Here is a 21,454-nt window from a genome sequence, read left to right on the forward strand (position 1 = left end):
TCCTATTTTATATTCCAGATTACTGTCCGAGTTACCACCATGGATGCTGAGCTGGAGTTTGCCATCCAGCCCAACACCACAGGGAAGCAGCTGTTTGACCAGGTAAGTAGACCAGCCATGTACGGACTGTATCATCTGAAGCATTCTTGTCTGTGTGGAATTGGATATTGAATGATGAGGAATGAGCAATAAATAACAATGTGCGGAGCAGCCTTTGTTGTTAAGACTAGTAGGTGCAGCTAGCCACAGCAACCAAATACATGGGTGAGATGTGAGAAGCAAGGTAAATAAAAGATAGTAAAGGATAAAAGAAAGAACTCATTCACACAGCACATAGTCTACCTATGGAGCTTGCTCCCCCAGGAGGCAGTGACAGCCGCAAACTTGGATAGCTTTCAAAGAGGATTGGACAGGTTCATGGAGGAGGAAAGGACTATGCCATGTTCCCTGTAGATGTTGCTGCGCTATAACTCCCATAATCGCAGGAAATGACTCTCCTGTCTGAGGCTGATGGGAGTTATTGTCCTAAACATCTGGAGGGCACCAGTTGGCAAAAGGTTGAGTTAGAGCCAATGAAGCTTTCTACCTTGGTGACAAACTCTCCTATCTGTTCTTAGATGTCTGGCCTGATGGTTTCCTATAGACTGCATTAGAATGGGGTGTGACTCGCAATAAAGCCTTAAGTCTCCTCAGGGCTTATATTTCCCTCCATTAGACATTCTGGTATTGTGAGGAAATAGATTAATTGTGGTTAACCTACTCATAAAGCACTTTTATTATTTGGGGCTTGTAGTGGTTTTAATTCTTGTACCCCATGCCACACTCTGAAATGCTTATCCATTACAGCACATTAATGCTCTATGTATGGTGTAATATTATTCCACCATGACTGGGTCTGGTTTCTTCATATACTGACTCATGAAGCTGAATGTGCTACCAAATAAAAAGCAGAACAGTGTGTTGTTAGAGTGCATGCCAACCTAGATGTGACTGGGGGTGGGGTGTATGTATATTATTTATTTTACGTGCTGCTGCCTGTCATTGCACCCTAGCTTCCATGGGTCATGTAGTGCAAAGGAGTTGCAGCAAAGTCCAATGACTCTCTTTTGGTCTACCTTTTCCTTTGGATGCTTTGGCTGTTACCAGGTGAAAGTGTTTTCTTCTACTCTGGCTGTCTTTCACCGACCGAAAAACAGTGGATCTCAGGCTTTTATGGGCCACTCCCTCTTGGTTCTGTAAACTCCCCCCCAGTGCCCCCTACCCTATAAAAAGCATTATTCAGAATGGCCATTTGCATGACCCACTACAAATGATAATAACATAACAAAATTCAAAACAGTACCAATTAATTGCACATTTGTTCAGAATCCAATTAAAATTTAGTTTATTTAATTCAACGAAGTTGATGAACTTGATCCAGTGATAATCAGCTCTTCAAAACCTGATAGTCTGGCTTGAGCTACACAGTCAGATGGGCAGCGTATAAATAATAAATTATTTATTTTACATCACCCACTGCCCCCTTCTGGCTGCCCCCTTGCCTCCTAGTTTCCCTCTAGGTCAGGCTTCCTCCACCTCCATGCTGCCCTCCAGATGTTTTGAGACTACAATTCCCATCATCCCTGACCACTGGTCCTGCTAGCTAGGGGTCATGGGAGGTCTAGGCCAAAAACATCTGGAGGGCCGAGGTTGAGGAAGCCTGCTCTAGGTAATCCCACTGCTCATGAGAGCGCACCACTGATATAAAGCAACTCTTCCACTTCTCTCTTATCAAAAGGGAGCCTGTATTGAAGGAGGCCCATCCCCTGCTTCCTCACATGCTCGACTTCCTTCCATAAACACACTCTCCCTCACCCCCCAATCACATGTATGGGTCATCAAGTGACCAACATTCATGACCACCGCTTTCCCAAGCATATGGTTTGACTTGCCAAGAGTTGGGATATAAATATTCTAAGGTGTCCCAACTGAACAGAATTTACAAGTTCAAAAGAAGTCCACAAAACAATTAACAAAAATTTAAAACAATGCAGAAGTGTTAAACAACACCAAAATTAGCAACAAAACATCAGATGGAACTCAAAACATGTCAAATGGCCCCTGGCGAAGAGGATTGTTTTGACTCTTGTGCTATGCAGGTTGGGGCTGACAAAGTAGCCATAACTTCCTGGTCATGGGAGGTGAAGGGGAGGGCAAGCCAGTCATCCCGATTTGGGGGCCTCCAGAGGTTTTGGTCTAGCCTGGAGAGCTGATGGAGGCATGGCTGTTCTGGGGGGGGGGACTGATGGGAATTGTATCCCAAAACCTCTAGGTTGGGGAAGGTGGTCCAAAAAGGAAGGATAGCACAGAACGATTGCTTTCCACAACCTTACGTGTCTGTTCTGGCTCCATCACCTGAACAACATCTTCATGGGAAAGTAAGTATGGGGTCTTCCTGAATAAAAATGTTTGTCCTTGGTTTCTTTTTTTTCCATTCTTTTATGTCCTGTTTACAGACAGCTGTGGCAGTATGGCCTCCTCCCTAATATTTCCTCCTTGCATCTGTCAAAACAGAGTGTTGCTTTCACATAGAGGATTTCTACAATATAACCTCACTGTTCTGTTAGTATCCATTATAACCTGCTGCACCAAAAACACCCAAAATCCTTATCGCTTTCCTCCCAAAGCAGGCACAAAACCCTTTCATGCAAAATGCATGCATTTGTATTATGCTCTAGCCCAGCAGCAACCAAACCCTTTCAGCCACCGCTCCCATGGTTCAATGCACTCACCGCCAGGGTTCCCTGCCCTGCCCTACCCTATAAAAAGCATCTTTCAGAATTGTTGTTTGCACAACCCACTAAGGAAGAGAGTAACACCATGAAAATTGAAACAGTAAGAATTAAAAATCCAGTTAAAACTAGTTGAATTAATCCAACAAAACTGACAAACTTGATCCACTGATACCAGCTTTTCAAAGTCTGATAGTCATTTACACCACCAGTGACCCCCTACTACCCTCTTGCCTCTTAATGCACCCCCCAAAGTAATCCCACTACCCTCTAGGGGTCAGTGCCACCCACTTTCAGAACTGCTGTGCTAGATAGCACTCAGTGAAAGTTAAGTTGCAAACATGTTTTAATTGTTGTATCAACAAATTTAGTATGGCCACTTGTTGAGGAAATAATGGATTGATTTTAACTCAGTTGCTTAAATGGCCCTTTTTATCTTTGGTGATCTAAATTATGATTTAAATTGCATTGGTTTTATATTCATACACCTTGTCTACTGGGGATGAGATATACTAGTGTTTTGTAAGAAATAAGTTGGTTAACATCTTAAGGCTGACATGAGCACAAAGAAAGGGCCACGGCATGATCCACCCGTGCTGTGACTGTGTGCATATAAGGATGTAGGTGTGGGTGTTTGTAATCTCTTGTCCCATCTTTGCTTCAGATTTCATTGCATCATTCATTAGGAAATGAATTGAAAATAAAATTGCCAGCAGCCCATCTAGTCTAGCATCCTGCTCTCACAGTGGCCAACCATCTAGAGCAGGCTTCCTCAACCTAGCCCTCCAGGTGTTTTGAGACTACACTTCCCATCATCCCTGACCACTGGTCCTGCTAGCTAGGGATCATGGGAGTTGTAGGCCAAAAACATCTGGAGGGCCGAGGTTGAGGAAGCCTGATCTAGAGTGCCTCCCTCTCCTGTTGTTTCAAGTAACTGGCATTGCTGCCTCCAACTGCAGAGGCAGAGCAGAGCCATTCTGGCTAGTAGCCATCAATAGCCCTCTTCTCCATGAATTTGTCCCATTCTATGTTAATGGCATCTAGGTTGGTGGTCATCACTGCCTCCTGTGGAAGTGAGTTCCACAGTTGAACTATGTACTGCATGAGGAAGTCTTTTCTTTTATCAGTCCTAAATCATCCAACCTTCAGCTTCACTGGATGTCCACGATTTCTAGTGTCACAAGGCCACATGATTTAGCTGAAAAAGGAAATGACGAGAGAGCTCTACTGGGCCTCTACTGTCCTAGAAATATCAGAGCCCAGGGATGCTCAGAAGTCAGTCTCACTGCTTTCCAGCAACATTCAGCACTATGTCAGAGATAAACTTCAAGCAGTTACCAGAGTCTTTAGGACATGAAGCACACATGTCTCTTGATGATAATAACAGGTTGTATAATGTGTCCTGACTGTTCATAGTGCTCCACACATACTGTTAGCTGCTCCTAACTACTATCATGTATAAGTCAACCCCACATTGTGGACGCTGCAGGGACTGAACTCGGCTTGGCCAAGTTAAGCTTAAGTCCATATTACCAGTGATTTGAGCAGGGCATTCCTTTAGCAGTGTGTCATGCATAGGGTTACTAGGCATCCGGGACTGACCTGAAGTCTCTCGTTTTGCCTTGGCCCCTCCTACAGGGGCAGGGGGAGCTTGGATCTCCACATGAGCAGGATTATAGAATCGTAGAACTGTAGAGTTTGAAGATAACCCAAGGGTCATCTAATCCAACCCCCTGCAACGCAGGAATCTATTGCCCAATGTGGGGCTCGAACCCAAGACCCTGGCCCTAGAGTCTCATGCTCTACTGGCTGAGCTACCCCCATCTCCCTAATTTAAGGAGTGCCTTAAATTATTACTAATATTATTGTATTAAGAAGACTATGTGTGCATCTTGCAAGCTTCAGCTCAGGAGCAGCTGGCTTCAAATTTTTGCATAGACCCTCGGGGGGGGGGGTCATGTCCTCCTCTGCTCTGTCCTCCCCTCTCCCAGTTCTCCATCTTCAGGGCTCAGTTGCAGGAGGAAGCTCAGAGGAAGAATCAATAGGGCCAAATAAGAAAAAAAAAAGAAAAAAAAAGGGGGGGGATAAATAAATTTGACTTCCGATTAGACTCACTGTATTGTTGTTCCTATTATTTCAAATTACCATTTACTTTCTTTGTTCTTATAAAAAAAAGGAGTTGTCATCTATATTTTTATTTTACAAGAATCATTTCAGTTCTGCCAGGAGATTGTTGATGTTACAATAATTTTTCAAATACTCTTTAAATTTTTCCATTCGTTCTGTACTTTCTGTATTGGATACCCTCTAACTCTCCCTGTCATCATAGCCAACTGCAAATACTCTATCATTTGGACCGGCCACACTCATTTATTGTAGGTGTTTTCTCACTTTTCCAGTTTCTTGTGATTAAGATCCTGGCTGCTACTGTCAAGTACATTAAAAGTGGTCTAGCACCAGTTTAACTGTCTATCGTGTAATGCAATAAAATTCAAAATTATAACAATTAATTGTACATTTGTTCAAAAACCAAGTGAAAATATTTAGTTCAATTAATTCAACAAGATTGATGAGTGTGATCCAGTGATACTAACTTTCCAAAGTCTGATAATCATTTACACCTCCAGCACCCCCTGGCTCCAACCTTCCTCTTAGTTCCAGATTATACCCCACCACCATCAGGGAGAGGTACCGCTCATTTTGAGAACCACTGGTCTAGGCCTTCGTAGTACTAGAAGTACCCAGGAAAGGTTTTTACCTGACTTTTGGCGAGCGCCGCAACCCCAGAGTCGGTCACGACTGGACCTAATGGTCAGTGGTCCCTTTACCTTTACTGCAGGTCTTGGGCAAAAGGGAGTTCAGAATAGATTCTCCAGGGCAAAGGCCCCAGGAGTCTTGGAGGCATTAGAGTTGGTGGGCTGGCGATGTCTTATTTTTGGCTTCTGAAGTTGCCTTTCTGTAGGAAGACTCATGAATCCAGGAAGTTGCTGCTATGCCAATGCCTTGATAAAAAATCTAATCTGCCTTTTTTTTTTTTAAATCATTGCCCTGGAACTCGGCAACTGTCTCTGGACAATTGCAACGGGAGGAAGTTGATTTGCAAAGGAAATAACCCATTCAGCTCTGGCCACAATGGGAAATAAAACCGATTGTTCCATACTTTATTTTTGCTGCCTGACTGAATGTTCTGGCTTGCCCAGCCTGCCCTGTGGTAGAAGAAAAATAAAAACAGTTTGGCTAAGAGACTCTTCTTTCTCTCTCCCTCTCTCTCTCTCTCTCTCTCTCTCTCTCTCATTCTCTCTCTCTCCCTGACAGAGCATTGTTGGAGCCCTGTTTTCAGTTCTGCAACTTTACAAATGACGCAGTTGCATTGGGCTGTTAGCATAATTGAGGACTGAAGTAAGATTACGTGGCTAGTAGCCACAAACTCCCAAAACAAAGGCATGGTGGCTGCCAGGCAAGATAACAGACTCTGCCCCCCCCCCCCGCCCTGGTTTTGTATCAGGCTATTTAAGCCACCACCATGCCAGCCACTTCGTACCCTAAATAATGGGGATGGTGAAAGATGATGATGATCATTAAATTTATTGCCCACCCTTCATTAGCAGGGTTTACAACAATTAAATTTTTTTTAAAAAAGTTAAAACGGATTGCAATCACTGGAATAGGTAGGGTGGACCTTGAAAACAACCACATCCCAGGCATCAAAAGCCAGAGTAAAGAGGTGTGTCTTAAGCATTTACCAGAAGCTATATAGCAAAAGTGTCAGGTGCATCTTTGTGAGGAAGGAGTTCCACAACTTAGGGGCTGCCACAGAGAAGGCCCTTTCCTGGGCTGCTGCCATCCGAAAAGGTTGTTAGAACTGCCAACGGGGTTCCCTTCTGTCTTAACACCTGGAGGGTTTGTAGGAAAGCCATCAGTGTTTCAGATATTTGGGACCTGATTTGGTTAAGGCTTTGCACCCAGAATTGGACTGGCAGCCAATGCACCTGCTTTAAAGACCAACTCTAGCTGCCAGTAATCTGGCTGCCGCTTTTGGGGCCAGCTGATGGCCATTCTGCAAATCAGTAACTCTGCTTAAAATTCATTGGCCCAGATTCTCCTGTAAGTGTTTATAAAATGCCGAATTAGTACCGTAGTTGTAGTTGGCATGTGATTTTGAAATGCTGATACATGTGGTGGGTTTGTTTCTGTTCCAGACTGATAAGGCTTAGGGAAGTGATAAATTAACAAGAGTGTTTAAAGCAAACAACTTATTTTGCGGCGTGAAATACAATGGAACCTCGGGTTATGTACCGTCCTCCATTCGAACACTTCGGGTAACGAGCTCCACTAACCTGGACGTAGATGCTCCTGGTAGCGAACTTTGCCGTGGGATGCAAGCCAAAGTTGTATGCCAGCGGCGTGGTGGCAACAGGAGGCCCCATTAGCAAAAGTGTGTCTCAGATTAAGAACGGTTTCGGGTTAAGAACGGACCTCCGGAACAAATTAAGTTCTTAACCCGATGTACCACACTGTATATACAGTGGTACCTCCGGTTATGAACTTAATTCGTTACGGAGGTCTGTTCTTAACCCGAAACTGTTCTTAACCTGAGGTACCACTTTAGCTAATGGGACAGCCTGCTGCTGCCATGCCGCCGCCACACGATTTTTGTTCTCATCCTGAAGCAAAGTTCTTAACCGGAGGTACTATTTCTGGGTTAGCGGAGTCTGTAACCTGAAGCATCTGTAACCCAAGGTACCACTGTACTCAGTTTATACATCTATGTGAACTGTGTGTGTATGGGAATGAAACCCTAGAATTGCATTACAGTAAAAATAAAATAGGTCACGTTATTCTAATGGAGAGAATTTAAGGCCATGTGTTTCACATGGTTTTCAAATTGCAGCTGGTTACAGTGGTACCTCGGGTTTAAGAACAGTCCTGCTTACGAATGATTTGGTTTACGAACTCCACAAAACCAGAAGTAGTGTTCCGGTTACTGAACTTTACCTTGGTCTAAGAACGGAATCAGAACAGTGGAAGGGCACCAGCAGCAGGAGGCCTCATTAGGGAAAGCACACCTCGGTTTAAGAACGGATTCAGTTTAAGAATGGACTTCCAGAATATATTAAGTTCGTAAACTGAGGTACCACTGTATATGTCATCTCTCCTCAAACATAACTCCAGGACGACCAACTTCTGTATTCTTGAAGGGCTGCAATATTTTCCCAGTGCAGGGACCAGAATCATGTGTTTTAAACTATCTTCATAGATAGTTGGCTATCTTTATAGAGAAAAGGTAGGCCTCTGATTGTGGGCAGAGCTCCGATTGAGAGCCCTCTCCTCCATGAATTTGTCTAATCCTCTTTTAAAGCTATCTAGGTTGGTGGTCGTCCCTGCTTCCTGTGGGAGTGAGTTCCATAGTTTAACTATGCACTGCTGTCTCAGCAGCCATATCTATCCTGCTTCTTATGGCAGTTTTGGAAACCTAGGTAGGCAGTCCCTCTCCTGCCCAGTCATGCTCGATTGCTACTCCCTTTTATTTGAATCTTGTCAGTCCCATCTGGAAACGTAACACTCTCACATAGAGCAATGCAGTTAGGCCTGGTAAGGAGGGAGCTGTGCAGAAGCCCCCGCCATAGCTGGCCCAGCCCCACCCTCTTGGCAGGAAATGAGGCAGCAGCTTTGAGGGAAAGTCCTGAGCTTGAGACGTGTCCCGTGAAACTGTACTGCTGTTTAGCTTGCAGTGGGCCTTTCTCTCCTCGTCTGCCTGGCAGGAAGGAGCAGCTCTTCAGCCAAAATTGTGTGTGCACTTCCAAGAGCTCTGTCAGTTGGTTTGGACCTCAAGGTTTTTCTTCTCCTTTATTCTTTATTTTTTTGAACCCAACCCATTTGTGGCCTGATTATCCCTTCTCCATGCTGCAAATACATGGGCAGCTGGGAGACTCCCTCTGGCCAGTCTCCAGAACTCAGAGGAAACTGGTGACTAAATGCTTCCTCTGAACGACGTCGTCTCCTGGACCTTTCCAGCTTCCAGCCCCTTCCATAATTTTATCCTGAAATATTTCCTTCTGTGGCTCCTACAGGAGCTTCAGTGAAGTGGATGAATGTTGGTTGAATCTGGTTTGTAGTGTAAAATTGTGGAGATTAAATGTAAATTAGCCAGCTTTGCCCCTCAGATAGTGGTAGGTTTCACCTTAAGGTTTTACCTATCCTTTGGAGGTATGAGAGGAGCAGACTAACAATGCAAGTGTTTGTAATTTCCTAAAAGTTTTTGCTAGCACAAGCTGAGCAGTTTTCTGAACATCTGTGGGAATACGTTCCTGAGAAACAGCAGGAGATGGAAACTGAAATTATGACACAAGGTTTTCCTTGCTTTGAAACAGCTTATGTTTCCTTTTGAGTTTTGCAACCTTGCATGGCTGCTTATTGCCTCAAATTCAAGATGGTAGCCCTAGGGTAGATATAAAGGACAGGTCTGTACCTGTGTGTGTTGATATAGGCAAGCGCGCGTGTGCACACACACACGTTGCAAGTTATTTCTTCATCTTTGCTAAGACTAGGCTATTTTATAGAGAAGTTCTGTCCCAGACTGTGCCTGTTACAACTCCTTCTCACCCCTTCCAAGCTCAGGTTAATTCATGGTGACATAACTTTAAAAAACAAAACAAAGCAGTGTAGTTAGGTAAGTGAGTACACCGAGTTCATTCTTACTTATTCATGAAATTTATATACTACTTGACCAAGAAACCCCTCAAAACTCAGTGTGGTTTACCAAAAGAATAAAGCAAGAGTAAAAAAAAGCTAAAAATAAAATAAAATTCAAACCTTCAGAACATAATCTATGATAAGCTAAAAACCAGGTTAAAAGTACATGTCAACATTCTGTGTATCTGGATAGGCATGCCTGAACAGAAATGTTTTCGGCAGGTGCCAAAAGGAATATGGTGAAGAAACACCTGATGTCAACAGGCAGGGAGTTCCAAAGTGTGGATGTTGCTGCTCTAAAAATATATGCTTTGTTACTGCATGGTGAGATAAATGGGACATTGGCCTGATCCAGCAGGCTCTTAGGTTCTCATGGTTCGTCTTCATACAAGGCAATTTCCAGAGTTCCTGATGTCTGAGGTAGTAATTTCAAATACGTTGCTTCCACCGGCGACTAGCTTGGGGGTCATTTCCTTGTGCTATGAAGATCTTAATTATAATTGATGGGATTTCAATGGTGCTCATGCAAAATGCCAACATTTAAAGCCCTAAATGGCCCCAGCCCTCTGTTGTGTATTGAGTCAAAGGATTTTATATCTGTATTATTATTGTCTGTATTTGCATTAGGGTAAAGTAACTGCCTTTTGGTTCCAGAGGGTACAGCTACTATTGGTTCATTTAAGCTGCTGTATTTGGATCCTCTGTCTTATTGGTTTCCTCCAAAAGGCAGGACTGTGATTGCCTGATATTGTTCCCTCCAAAATGTATCCTTTCTAGCTTGTTCCCTGTCCCTATAAATGTAGCTCTCCCCTCCTCAAGTCTCAGTCTTGTTGCTTTAATAAAGAAGTGTTACTAGAGAACTGTCTCCAGCATATTATGTCAAGAGAGCTGAAATCACAAACCCCACGTCACAACACCCTCTATACCCGAAGAAGTGCTTCTACCCCCGTCATTCAGCCCAGACACTGAGGTCTAGTTCCAATAGTTTTCTGGTGGTTCCCTGATCGCGAGAAGTGAGGTTACAGGGAACCAGGCAGAGGGCCGTCTCAGTAGTCGCAGCCGCCCTGTGGACTGCTCTCCCATCGGATGTCAAGGAGATACAACCTTTAGAAGACATCTGAAGGCATCCTTGTATAGTGAAGTTTTTAATGTTTTATTACATTTCTGTATATGCTGGAAGCCACCCAGAGGGGCTGGGGCAACTCAGTCAGATGGGCGGGATACAAATAATAAAATTCTTCTTACTTCTCCATGGGCCAGCTCTGTTGATCTCTTTCCTTCTGCTTCTCTTATTGGCACCCACAATCTTCCCGCTGGGGATGGCCTCAGTCACCTTCCTTTCCTCCTCTAATGTGAGGCTGCTTCTGGCTTCTAGAAATGTTGAATTTGTATGGCTATATGGAAAAAAACTGCCCTACTGTGCTGGGGTGGGGGCTCTTATGGCTTCTTCTGAAGCAACACAGCCTCCTGAACCGCTGTTAGCCCTTCAGCAGGGAAACTGAAACAGAGGCCTGTAGGTGTGAATGTGGCTGCCCCCATCTAGATGGAAAGTCTGCCTTGAGAACAGCGTGTCATTTTAGTCCTTTGGATCAGGCCATTTTCCTCCCACCTCACATAACAGTCACCCTCCAACCATTATGCTAACGCAGTGATGGGCATTTTCTTTCATCCCGAATGCCAGAAGAAGCATTTTTTCCTTCTGCGTCTGTTTCGAATGACCTCCCCCACAAGTCAGAAATGTAGAACGAAACCACAGAATGATGCACTGCAAACTTGTGAGGAGTTTCATTAAAGGTCCCAAGTGTGGATTGAGAGAGGAAGGTCATAGAATTATAGCGTTGGGATGGACACCACAGCTCATCTAGCCCAATTCCTTACAATGCAGGAATCACAGCTAAATAATATCAGACTAAAGATATCCAGATTTAGTTGGGACACTTGCTTAGGGTGAAGTCCTCTTCAGCCCCCCCACCAGATGATCTTCTAAGGAAGCCTGCAAGAGGATTGAGCCTCTACCTGGGGCAGCAGCCTCATAGTGCCAAGCAGGTTAAATCTGAAAGAAGGACTGCAGCTGTCATTGAGCCTAAGCTGATGCAGCATACTTGCAGAGCGCCACCCCCCACCTGCCGCCTTACCTGGGCTTTGCTGGCAGTGCTGCTGTTGCCACCAGTGTAACTTTGTTCATCAGGGCAGGGCTGGCAAGTGGCACCAGGTGCCCTATGATGGTTGCTGCTCTGAATTCTACTTTGGTCCAAGAGTAATACCCTAGTCCAGTTGTGCATTATTCCTAGTAAGTAAGTCATGGAAATAATTCCATTTCCGTCACCACACCAACTTGATTCCTGATTGCCTTCCTGTGCTCTTGAGAAAATGTGCCTCATCATTAGTACTGTGATTGGTTCAATAAAGTACAGTAAAGCTCAAATTGCAGAAATTGTTCTGTTCCTCACCCTGTGACAGCTGCAATCATTTTAACTGTTCTGTTGGTTCCAAGGGCCAATCTACACAGGAGATTAAAAAGCCATGGTTTGGCATGTTCAGCTATAAGTAGTAGGCTCTAGATCAGCGGTTCCCAAAGTGGGTGGTAAAGGAGTGGTAGGATTAAGCTAATCAGTTTTGTTGAATTAAATAAACTCAATACTTTCAACTGGATTGTGAATGAATGTGCAATTTATTGTTACTTGATTTTGATTTTATTGTGTTGTTATTTTCCTTAGTGGGTGGTGCAAAGCGCCATTCTGAATAACAGCGTCTTAATGCCACTCAGGGGCAGTGCAAAAGAAAATGCTGTCTCTCAAACAGCATGCTACAACCATACTTGACAGGACTATGAGGACAAACCGAAGCAACCCTATGTTACCCTTTTAGAGGAAGGGTGAGATAAAAATGGAGCAGTTTTTGTTATTGCATGTGTGTGAATCTGAAGATAATGGAAATTCCCCAACTGAGGCAGGAGCCCAACTTTTGGATATTGTATGACTAATGTCTATTTTGAGACTTGGCTTACTTAATTAGCACCTCAGAGATAGGCCAAGTTCCAGTCAGTCTCTGCTTTGGAATTCCATTCTTCACTATGAATGAAACAATTACATGGCGTTTGAATTTTACTGAAGGCAATGGTCAGGGATGTAAAATGACCTGGAGGGCAAAAGTCCAAGCTAGGTTTTGAGGGATTTTTTTCTTTTTTTCTTTTTATGAGAGTGATTTGCTTTCACCTTGGGCTGCTAGGTGCAATGTTTTCTTTAGAGTGATTGCTGTTTGTTTTCTTGAGGGTTGTTTTTGTTTTTTGCAGGGGGAAGGGTTAACTATCCCTGAGAAGGTAGCTTTGACCCTGCCAACTTGGTATCACAGAATTCCTGATTTCTCAAAATGGTCCCTATGGTCCTTTCAGTCAGGCCTAGCAAAAATTAAGGGAACACACTGATATGGTGGGATGGGAGGGTTTTTTATATTGATGTGTCTTGTGCTAAAATGGGGAGTATGTGAAAGCAATGCTGTAGCAAATAGCTCACACAAATGCACATTCATTTATTCATTTATTTTTATTACCCGCTTTCTTTTATCTGTCATGGAATCCAGAGTGGCACACATGAAGATGGTCTCCCATCCAGGCACTGACCAGACCCAAAACCTGCTTAGCTTTAGCAAAGTGGTGGCCCCATATTCCTTGAACATGTGCTGCCAAGAACTTGTGGTTTTTTTGTTTTTTATTTTTTTGCTGAAAGGGAGCATATCCTATGTTCTTTATTAACCGTGGGTGTGTCTGAGTGATTGTATCACCAGCTGCAAGACCAATTAATCTATAACTAAAACTGTGTCTGCGTAAAATGCCTTTTGGTGTGGAAACAGTCGTTTTTCTGTAAATACTATTTTTGAAATCTGCCCTACCAATAGGATCTGAAGGTCATACTTGGCAGTATAAGGATAGTTTAAGAAATGCAGGTCACCCCTGGTCCTCTTGAAAATTGTGCTATGTAGAACATTCTGGGCTACTCAAGGCAATAACCAGTGATATTAATGAGAGGTGATGCTAGATTTTCCATTTTCACTTTGCCAGGTGATCCTGGAAAAAATGGGCCGGCATGCCAAGACGACACTCCTTAGCTTTTCTCCAGCCATAATTTATTTTAATTATTTCTTAGCTGTTGTTCAAAATAAAATCTTCCCACAGCGACTCGCAACACTTAAAAAGCGATTTTAAAACTATATAAAATATAATGCTGTGCCCTCACCACAGCAGTGGTTCACTACAAAGCTTCTGTGTAATCATAGCTGGGTGTTCCAAAACAGAACAAGCAAACGAACGCTACTTCACATCACCCAAATAAATGTTTTTAAAGCCTGCCTTGCACTGCCACAGCAAGGGGAGTGGTGAGGGCGCTGCGTGGATGATGCACCTCAGAAGAGAGAGGGGAGCCTGTACAGTGTAATGGCTAAGAATGCTTGGCTAGGACATGGGAGACCAGGGTTCGAATCCCCACTTCATCATGAAGCTCACTGGGTAACCCTGGGCCAGTCATTTGCTTTCAGATTAACTCACCTCACAGGGTTTTTGTGAGGATAAAATGGAGGGGGAGAAGTGTGTGTGCACCCCCTTTGTGCTCCTTGGAGGAAAGGTGGGATATAAATGCAATAGATAACAATAACTAAATAAACTCAAGCATAGCCTATGAGAGTTACAATGGCTACCAGATCTTTGCTGCTACTACTGTGTGTTGCTTTGGGCCGTCCCTTTTCCCTTATAATGGTTTGCCCCTGTGAAGACCCCTTTGCTGACAAATTCATATTGTGAGAAGGATGGTATCTGGGTGCCCACATCTGCGAAGGAAGAATATTATTATTACTTAATTACATATTATTACATTTATTTGTTGGGTTTTTTTTTACTAAGGTAACTCAAGTGGATGTGCACTATAAATAATTGCAAATAAATGTTGACTAGCTGCCCTACTAGCATAGGACAGGGTGAACTGCAAGAACCTGGTTTGCAGCTGAAAATTGTGTTCATAGCAGTCTGTCAGTGGGTAGGGACTGGCTTTCATGTTTAAATTCCCTTACCCATTTCCTAATTGTTCCAAATTTTAATCCAAATGTAAAAAGTACTCATGGTACAGTCCTTAAGTGATTTTAGCGTTGGAAGAATTGACCGCTAATGCCTCACAGTCTCGCAGCTTTGTACCATCAAAGGAAGCGTTCTATCCGATGTGTTGCAGCTCCGACCCCCTCACTCTCAGAGCTTGCTGGGGAGAGGGGAGCCCACTTTTGACGCTACCCCTTATTTCACAGCAGGGAAGACGACTGTCATATCCTGCAGTGCTGTTTGCCAGTCTTTATTTGTAGTATATTCATATCCCGCCTTTCCTCCAGAGAGCTAAAGGTGGCATGCATACTTCTCCTCCTTCCCATTTTATCTTCACAGCAACCTTGTGAGGTAGACTAGACTGAGAGGCAGCAACTGGCTCAAAGTCACAACCAGGAAGCTTCATGACCAAGTGGGGATTTGAACCCTGGTTCCTCCCAGGTCCTAGTCCTCATTTTATCCCTACAACAACCCTGTGAGGTAGGTTAGTCTGAGAGGCAGTGAATTGTGACCACGGGTCACTTCATGGCTAAGTGGGAATTTGAACCCTAATCATCCACAGGTCATAGCCCAGCAGTCTTAAAGACTGCACCACAGTGGCTTAAATAAGCAAGCTTTTTATCAGAGAGGAACCCACAAAATTATCTTAAGCAGAAGGAAGTGTCCGGTTATATGAGCCTGCACAGCTGAGGGAAAGATTCCAGTGTCTCTTTAGCCAAAATGTGACCCAAAATAAACCAGCAAGCTTTTGAGTCCACCAGAACTCTTCCATCAGGTGGGATGCTAATCAAGGGTGTGAGAAAAGAAAACTGCCTTGGTTCTGCAGCTATAATGCATACGTTGGTAAAAAAATGCATTTCTCTTTAGTTGTGATTCCTGCACTGCAAGGGGGTTGGACTAGATGACCCATGGGGTCCCTTTAAATTCTGTGGGGGTTGTCATGAAGAACAGTTACACTTCAGAATTCACTACACCATTGTAGTGATCACTATCCATGTGAAAGGTGGTTTTGAGGAACTAGTTTGACAGGTCCATACGAGTTCTGCCTGCTCCTCTCCCACACTCCTATAAATCAGGCCTGCCAATCCCTCAAACATATGAGAGGGCTGAATTCCCTATTTTGATTCTGTCCCACCTCTTCCTTCAAGAAGCTCAAGGTGGCATAGATGCCCCCCCCCCCACTTACTCCCCACAACAAGGCTGTGAGGTAGGCCCAGAGTCATCCATTTGCCTTGGGAAAAAGGCTGTGTAATCTGTGTGGGCTGTTGAGAGGGGGTGCAGTTAGGGAGGCTTATTTTGTTGCTCTGAGCCAGTGTGTGATACCTGCCCCCCCACACACACACATGGGGCAGCGGGGCTACCTCACAGGGTTGTTTGTGAGGATAAAATGGGGGAAAAGACAACCACGTACACCACCTTGAGTTCCTTGGAGGAAGTAAGTAGGGCTAGAAATGTAATTAGTAAGTAAAAGTCTTGGTATAAGAACAGCAAAAAATACTAGACCATATTGGATAGTGTAAAATATAACAGAAGGTGTCCCCCCCCCCCCCGAGGTTTGCTTCTTACAAGAGGATTTTAGGGCCTCTTAACATCATCAGTTGAAAAACAGGCACTAGACATTCAAGCTGATGAGGGAGTTACATTTTTCTTGGTTTTCTTGGAGTCCTATGAATTCTTGGCCTCAATGCTGTTAGAGCTAATGTGCCTTACCCCTAAGAAGAAAACAGGCTGTTAGCATCTATAAACACACCATAACTTGAATGATTATGTGTGCCTTTCTTAATGCAATTAGAGTTTTGTGCTTTAAGACAGCAACATTTTATAAGGCTTTATTGTCTTTTCCCTCGCCGCCCCCCCCCCCCCCAATATTTGTCTGTCAGACTTTGAAGAGCTGGCATCACTGGATCAAGTTCATAAGTTTTGTTGAATCAGTTAAACTAAACAGTTTAAACTGGATTTTAAATAAATGTGCAATTCATTGTTACTATTTTGAATTTTATCGTGTTGTTAATGGTTCGTGCAAGCCGCTATTCTGAATAATGTTTCTTACAGGGTAGGGGTGCTGGGCATGAGCTTATGGAACGGGAGGGGGAGAATGGGCAATAGTGTTTCTGGAGTGAGGGGGGAAGAAAAAGTTAAAATGTTTGTTTTTGCTTTTAAAATCTTCACCACTGGACCTTAATGTGGGGTTTCACTGGTAAGCACTTTCTTTCTTTCTTTCCTTTGTTGAACTTTCCCCTGTTTTTATGCCACTGGGTGTTCCTGGAGATATGTAACACCTTTCCTGGGCCACATTTGAGCTCAAATACAACCACCTGTAACTTTTGCTTAAAAAGTACCTTTCTCTTTGGTTTTCCCAAACAGGTTGTGAAAACAATAGGTCTGAGAGAGGTTTGGTTTTTTGGACTCCAGTACCAGGATACCAAGGGCTTCTCTACATGGCTGAAACTCAACAAAAAGGTAATTACTGATGTGGGCATATGTCATCCTTTGTTTTATTGTCTGCATTTTAATAGATTTCTTTTTTATATTGTTTTAATTATATTAGAGCATAATGACTTTTTAAACTGTCGTTATCTATCTATCTATCTATCTATCTATCTATCTATCTATCATCTATCATCTATCTATCATCTATGTAGCTAAGCTTTCTGTATTTTATCTGAGTCATTTTAATTCGTGTTAGTTGCCCTGAATCCCAGTCAGAGGAAAGGGAAGATATAAATAAATATAATTATAGACATACCTGTTTGCTTGCTGCTTCACCCACAAAAGACAGGGTCACACTTTTTTGAGAAGCAGCAGTTTCTTTATTTTCCTTTTTTTAGTGTTTCTCCAGAACAGTAGGAGAAACCCCAGCAAAAAAAAAATTTTTTTTTAAATCAGGTTGCACCAAGAAACTGCTGCTTTAACTTAACAGGAGTTGCAGTCTCAGGATAAATACCCCTGAACCCTGACTTTATTAGGAAGAAAAGGTCTGGGTATGTTCTGTTTGTAAAAAACATGTTTTTGATTATTTTCAGTTACAAGTGAATTAGATATAAAAAAGAGAAAAGAAAAAGTACCGTATTTTTCGCCTCATAGGACACACCTAGTTTTTTGGGGGGGGAAATAAAGAAAAAAAATTATTTCTCCCCCAGATGTGGGGCTGGGGCAGGGAAGCCCGAGCTTCCCCCGACCCCAGCCCCCAGAACAAGCTGCTATCCGCAAGCCATGGGAGAGCTTCGCGCGCCTCTCCTACAGCTAGCGGAGCGCTGCGCGAAGCCCGAAGCTTGGGGCGTGCTGAGCTCAGTGCGCCCCAAGCTTCTGGGTGCCGGCAAGCTCTCCGCTAGCCGTGGGAGAGCTGCGCAACTTCGCGCGGCTCTCCCACGGCTAGCGGAGCGCTGTGCGAAGCCCGAAGCTTGGGGCGTGCTGAGCTCAGCATGCCCCAAGCTTCTGGGTGCAGACAAGCTCTCCGCTAGCCGTGGGAGAGCTGTGTCTCCCATGGCTAGTAGATAGCTTCCTGAAGCCTGGGGAGCGAGAGGGGTCGGTGCGCACCGACCCCCCTTGCTCTCCAGGCTTCAGCAAAAGCCTGCATTTGCCCCATAGGACGCACACACATTTCCCCTTCATTTTTGGAGGGGAAAAAGTGCATCCTATAGGGTGAAAAATACGGTAATATCTACAATAACAGCAGCTGTACAGAGCCATCACAAAAGTGGTCGTTCATTGAATGTACAATAGTTGGATGAAAGTGTCATTCTACAAATGTTCTCATAGGGAACAGTATCACCCCCAGGGGGAGGTGGGATTATCTAGGGGGCACTGGAGTTGATGATCTAAGACTCCTGCTAAGTAACTTTAATTCAGACATTTGGGAAACTGTTATCACCCAATGCATTAAGAATTTGCTGAACAGTTAAGTAGTTACTAAATCTGGTGTCTAAGACTATTGTTAAATTACTACCAGACTCTGAAAACTAGTGTTGCCGGATCAAGTTAATCAATTTTGTTGAATTAAAACTAAACAGTTTTGATGGATTCTGATTAATATGCAGTGAATCATTACTGTTTTGAAATGCGCTACTGTCTTACTTAAACCACTATTCTGAATAACACTTTTTATGGGGTGGGCACTGGGCTTGAGTCTATGGCCCGTGTGTATGTGTGTGGCCTGAAAAGGTTTGGGAACCACTGATCTAGACCTTGTTACCAATTTGCTGCAGGTAACAGCGCAGGATGTCCGCAAAGAGAGCCCGCTGCTTTTCAAATTCCGTGCCAAATTCTACCCAGAGGATGTGGCAGAGGAGCTAATCCAGGACATAACCCAGCGCCTGTTCTTCCTCCAAGTGAAGGAGGGCATCCTGAACGATGACATCTACTGTCCCCCAGAAACTGCCGTCCTGCTGGCTTCCTATGCTGTCCAGTCCAAATATGGCGACTTCAACAAGGAGGTGCACAACCCTGGTTACCTTACTGGCGACAAACTGCTTCCTCTAAGGTAGGTCAGATTTGACACATGCTTTTAGCCTTATGGGAAGTGTACTACTTCCTTGTGACTTTCACCATTCATATTCTTCCAGTGGATCTAAATGGCAGTAAAAAAAGGTGCAGTTTGTTAACTTCCATAAGAGTGACTGGTGCTCTCAGTGTAAAGACAATCAGCTGCTAGCCTAAGAGTGACTCAGTCCTGTCTGCTCCCCACAGACAGTTGCTCCAGCTGGGGATAGACCTATCTGTCTATCTCCGGTCTATGCCTCATTCATGTTGTTACACATAATTGCCTTCTGTAGTCACATTTCTATTTTGTGGAAACAGATAACACTCATTTAAATGAAGGAGAGGGCTACAGATGGCTGTTAGCCACATATTTTATGCTCTTCCTCCAGTTCTAGGCAGCAATGCTTCTGAATACCAGGTGCTGGAAACCACAGGAGGGCAGGGTGTGGTACTTGTGCTTAGGTCCTGCTTTCCCTTGGGGGCATCTGGTTGGCCACTGGACTATAGGTGGGTCTTTGGCCTGATCCAGCAGGCTCCTCTTAAGTTCTTAAATCCAGGGGGGCATAAGAAGAGTCCTGCTGGATCAGTCCAAAGGCCTATTTCAGCCAGTGTATTGTTTACCACAGTCACCAGATGTTGCTAGGAAGCACACAAGCAAGACACGACAGCAACTTCTTCTGCTCATGTTCCTTAACAACATATTCAGAGGCACGCCACCTCCTACAGTGGTGGCAGGGCACAGGCAAACACTAGTGTACTAGCTGAGCCTTTCTCAGTCATTGCTAATAGTTCCCCACTCTCACCTCTCTGCCCTAGAGTCTGGGTTTCTCTAATTTGGGCTGCAGTGTGGCAGCTAAGGAAAACCAGGGGTCTTGTATTTCCTGCTTGGGTAGAATTCTCTTCCCAAGCCTTGCTGGCAAAAAACAAGAGAGATTGGGAAATATAGAAGCAGCAGAAAAAGATAGCTTAGCACCTTCTCATTCAGACTCCAAAGCTTCCTACAAGGTTGAACAAGCACTCCCTCTCCATCCAATCTTTCAGCAGGCATGGGAGGTTCAAGAGAAGGACTCGCCTTGCTTGCTCACAAAACTGCCTGTCAGCACTGACTTCGGACTCCCATGGAATAGCAGCACCGTGGGGTTGCCACATTCAAGCACAACAGCCACACTCTCCTTTCCTATGGTTTCCAGCAGCCGGGATTCAGAAGCATCACTACCTCCAACTATGAAGGCAGAGCATAGCTATCATGGCTAGTAGTCCTCAATAACCTTATTCCTATCCATTAATTTGCCCAGTCCTCTTTTAAAGCCATGTAGATTGATGGCCATTTCTGCCTCCTGTGGGAGTGTGTTCCATAGTTTCTCTGTACTACTTGAAGAGAAGCCCTTTCTTTTACCTGTACTGCATCTTCCAACATTCATCTTCATTGGATGTCTGTGAGTTTCCTCTCTCCACTTTCTCCATGTCATGCATACTTTTATAAACATGTGTCATGTCGCCTCTTACTTGCCTTTTCTCTGAACTGTCTCAGACATTGCAACATTTCTTCGAAGGGGAGTCACTCCATCCCCTTGATCATTTTAGTTGCCCTATTCTAATTCTTTCCTACTCTGCATTATCCTTTTTGAGATGAGGAGACCAAAAGTGTACATGTACACAATATTCCAAATGTGGGGCTCTCAGATGATTGACAGATGACCAGGCCTCACCAACATGTGCAATTTGGCCCTTATCTCTTAAGGGAGATAAGGATCTGGCTGACTGCCTGCATCCGGTTCCCCACCTTTGTATTAGGTAGAAGCACCAGAGAACAACTCTCAGACCACTGATTGAGCTTAGGGGACTACATTTTCCTCTGTACAGATAGAGGAAGTTTGAAAAATAAATTCCCCACAAGCTTCCTTTGCCACAGCTTTACATGTATGGAAGCTGCTTATCTCTTGATGTGCTTTGCTGTTCTTTGCTTCCTAGGGTTTTGGAGCAGCACAAACTTAACAAGGATCAGTGGGAGGAAAGGATCCAGGTGTGGCATGAAGAACATCGAGGAATGCTCAGGTAAGGCTGAAATTATAGCAATAATTGGTTTGTGTTGTATAAGAGCATCTTTTGTTCATAATATAGCTTCATCTTTAAATATTCAAAGTGCGTCACAGAAGTCAATGCAGTAATGAATGAATTTTATTATTTCGGTCACAGACCAGTTCCAGCCCACATACAATATCAAGGAAGTCATAAAACACAATAGGGATACATTTGAATTTGCAATTAGGGACAATACAGGGACAATGCAGGGATATTAACAGGGACAATACAGATATAACAGGGACAATACAGATATAGCAACAGTTAAAAAAATAAAATTAAAACTTAGTCACTAACATATAACCTAAAATTATCATTTAAGGCCTTAATCATTATGATAGCACAGCTT

The 21,454-nt window shown here is 43.8% G+C and overlaps 1 protein-coding gene and 1 long non-coding RNA gene across 2 annotated transcripts in view; one reads left to right on the forward strand and one right to left on the reverse strand.

The window, feature by feature from the left end:
* MSN (moesin) overlaps positions 1–21,454 on the forward strand; it is a 77,782-nt gene that overhangs the window by 40,207 nt on the left and 16,121 nt on the right. The window contains exons 2-5 of the mRNA XM_083722321.1: positions 19–102; positions 16,909–17,004; positions 18,750–19,024; positions 20,995–21,078. Coding sequence (XP_083578447.1) covers positions 19–102; positions 16,909–17,004; positions 18,750–19,024; positions 20,995–21,078 — 539 coding nt within the window. The remainder of the gene's footprint in view (positions 1–18; positions 103–16,908; positions 17,005–18,749; positions 19,025–20,994; positions 21,079–21,454) is intronic.
* Positions 4,970–14,212, reverse strand: LOC310836845. Its single transcript, XR_014560261.1, has 3 exons — positions 10,391–14,212; positions 9,285–9,773; positions 4,970–5,977 (listed from the first exon to the last, which is right to left on the reverse strand). It is a non-coding gene; the product is annotated as an uncharacterized lncRNA (long non-coding RNA).

The sequence above is a fragment of the Podarcis gaigeae genome (genome assembly GCF_964106915.1).
Source record: "Podarcis gaigeae genome assembly, chromosome: Z".
Classification (NCBI taxonomy): Eukaryota; Metazoa; Chordata; class Lepidosauria; order Squamata; family Lacertidae; genus Podarcis; species Podarcis gaigeae.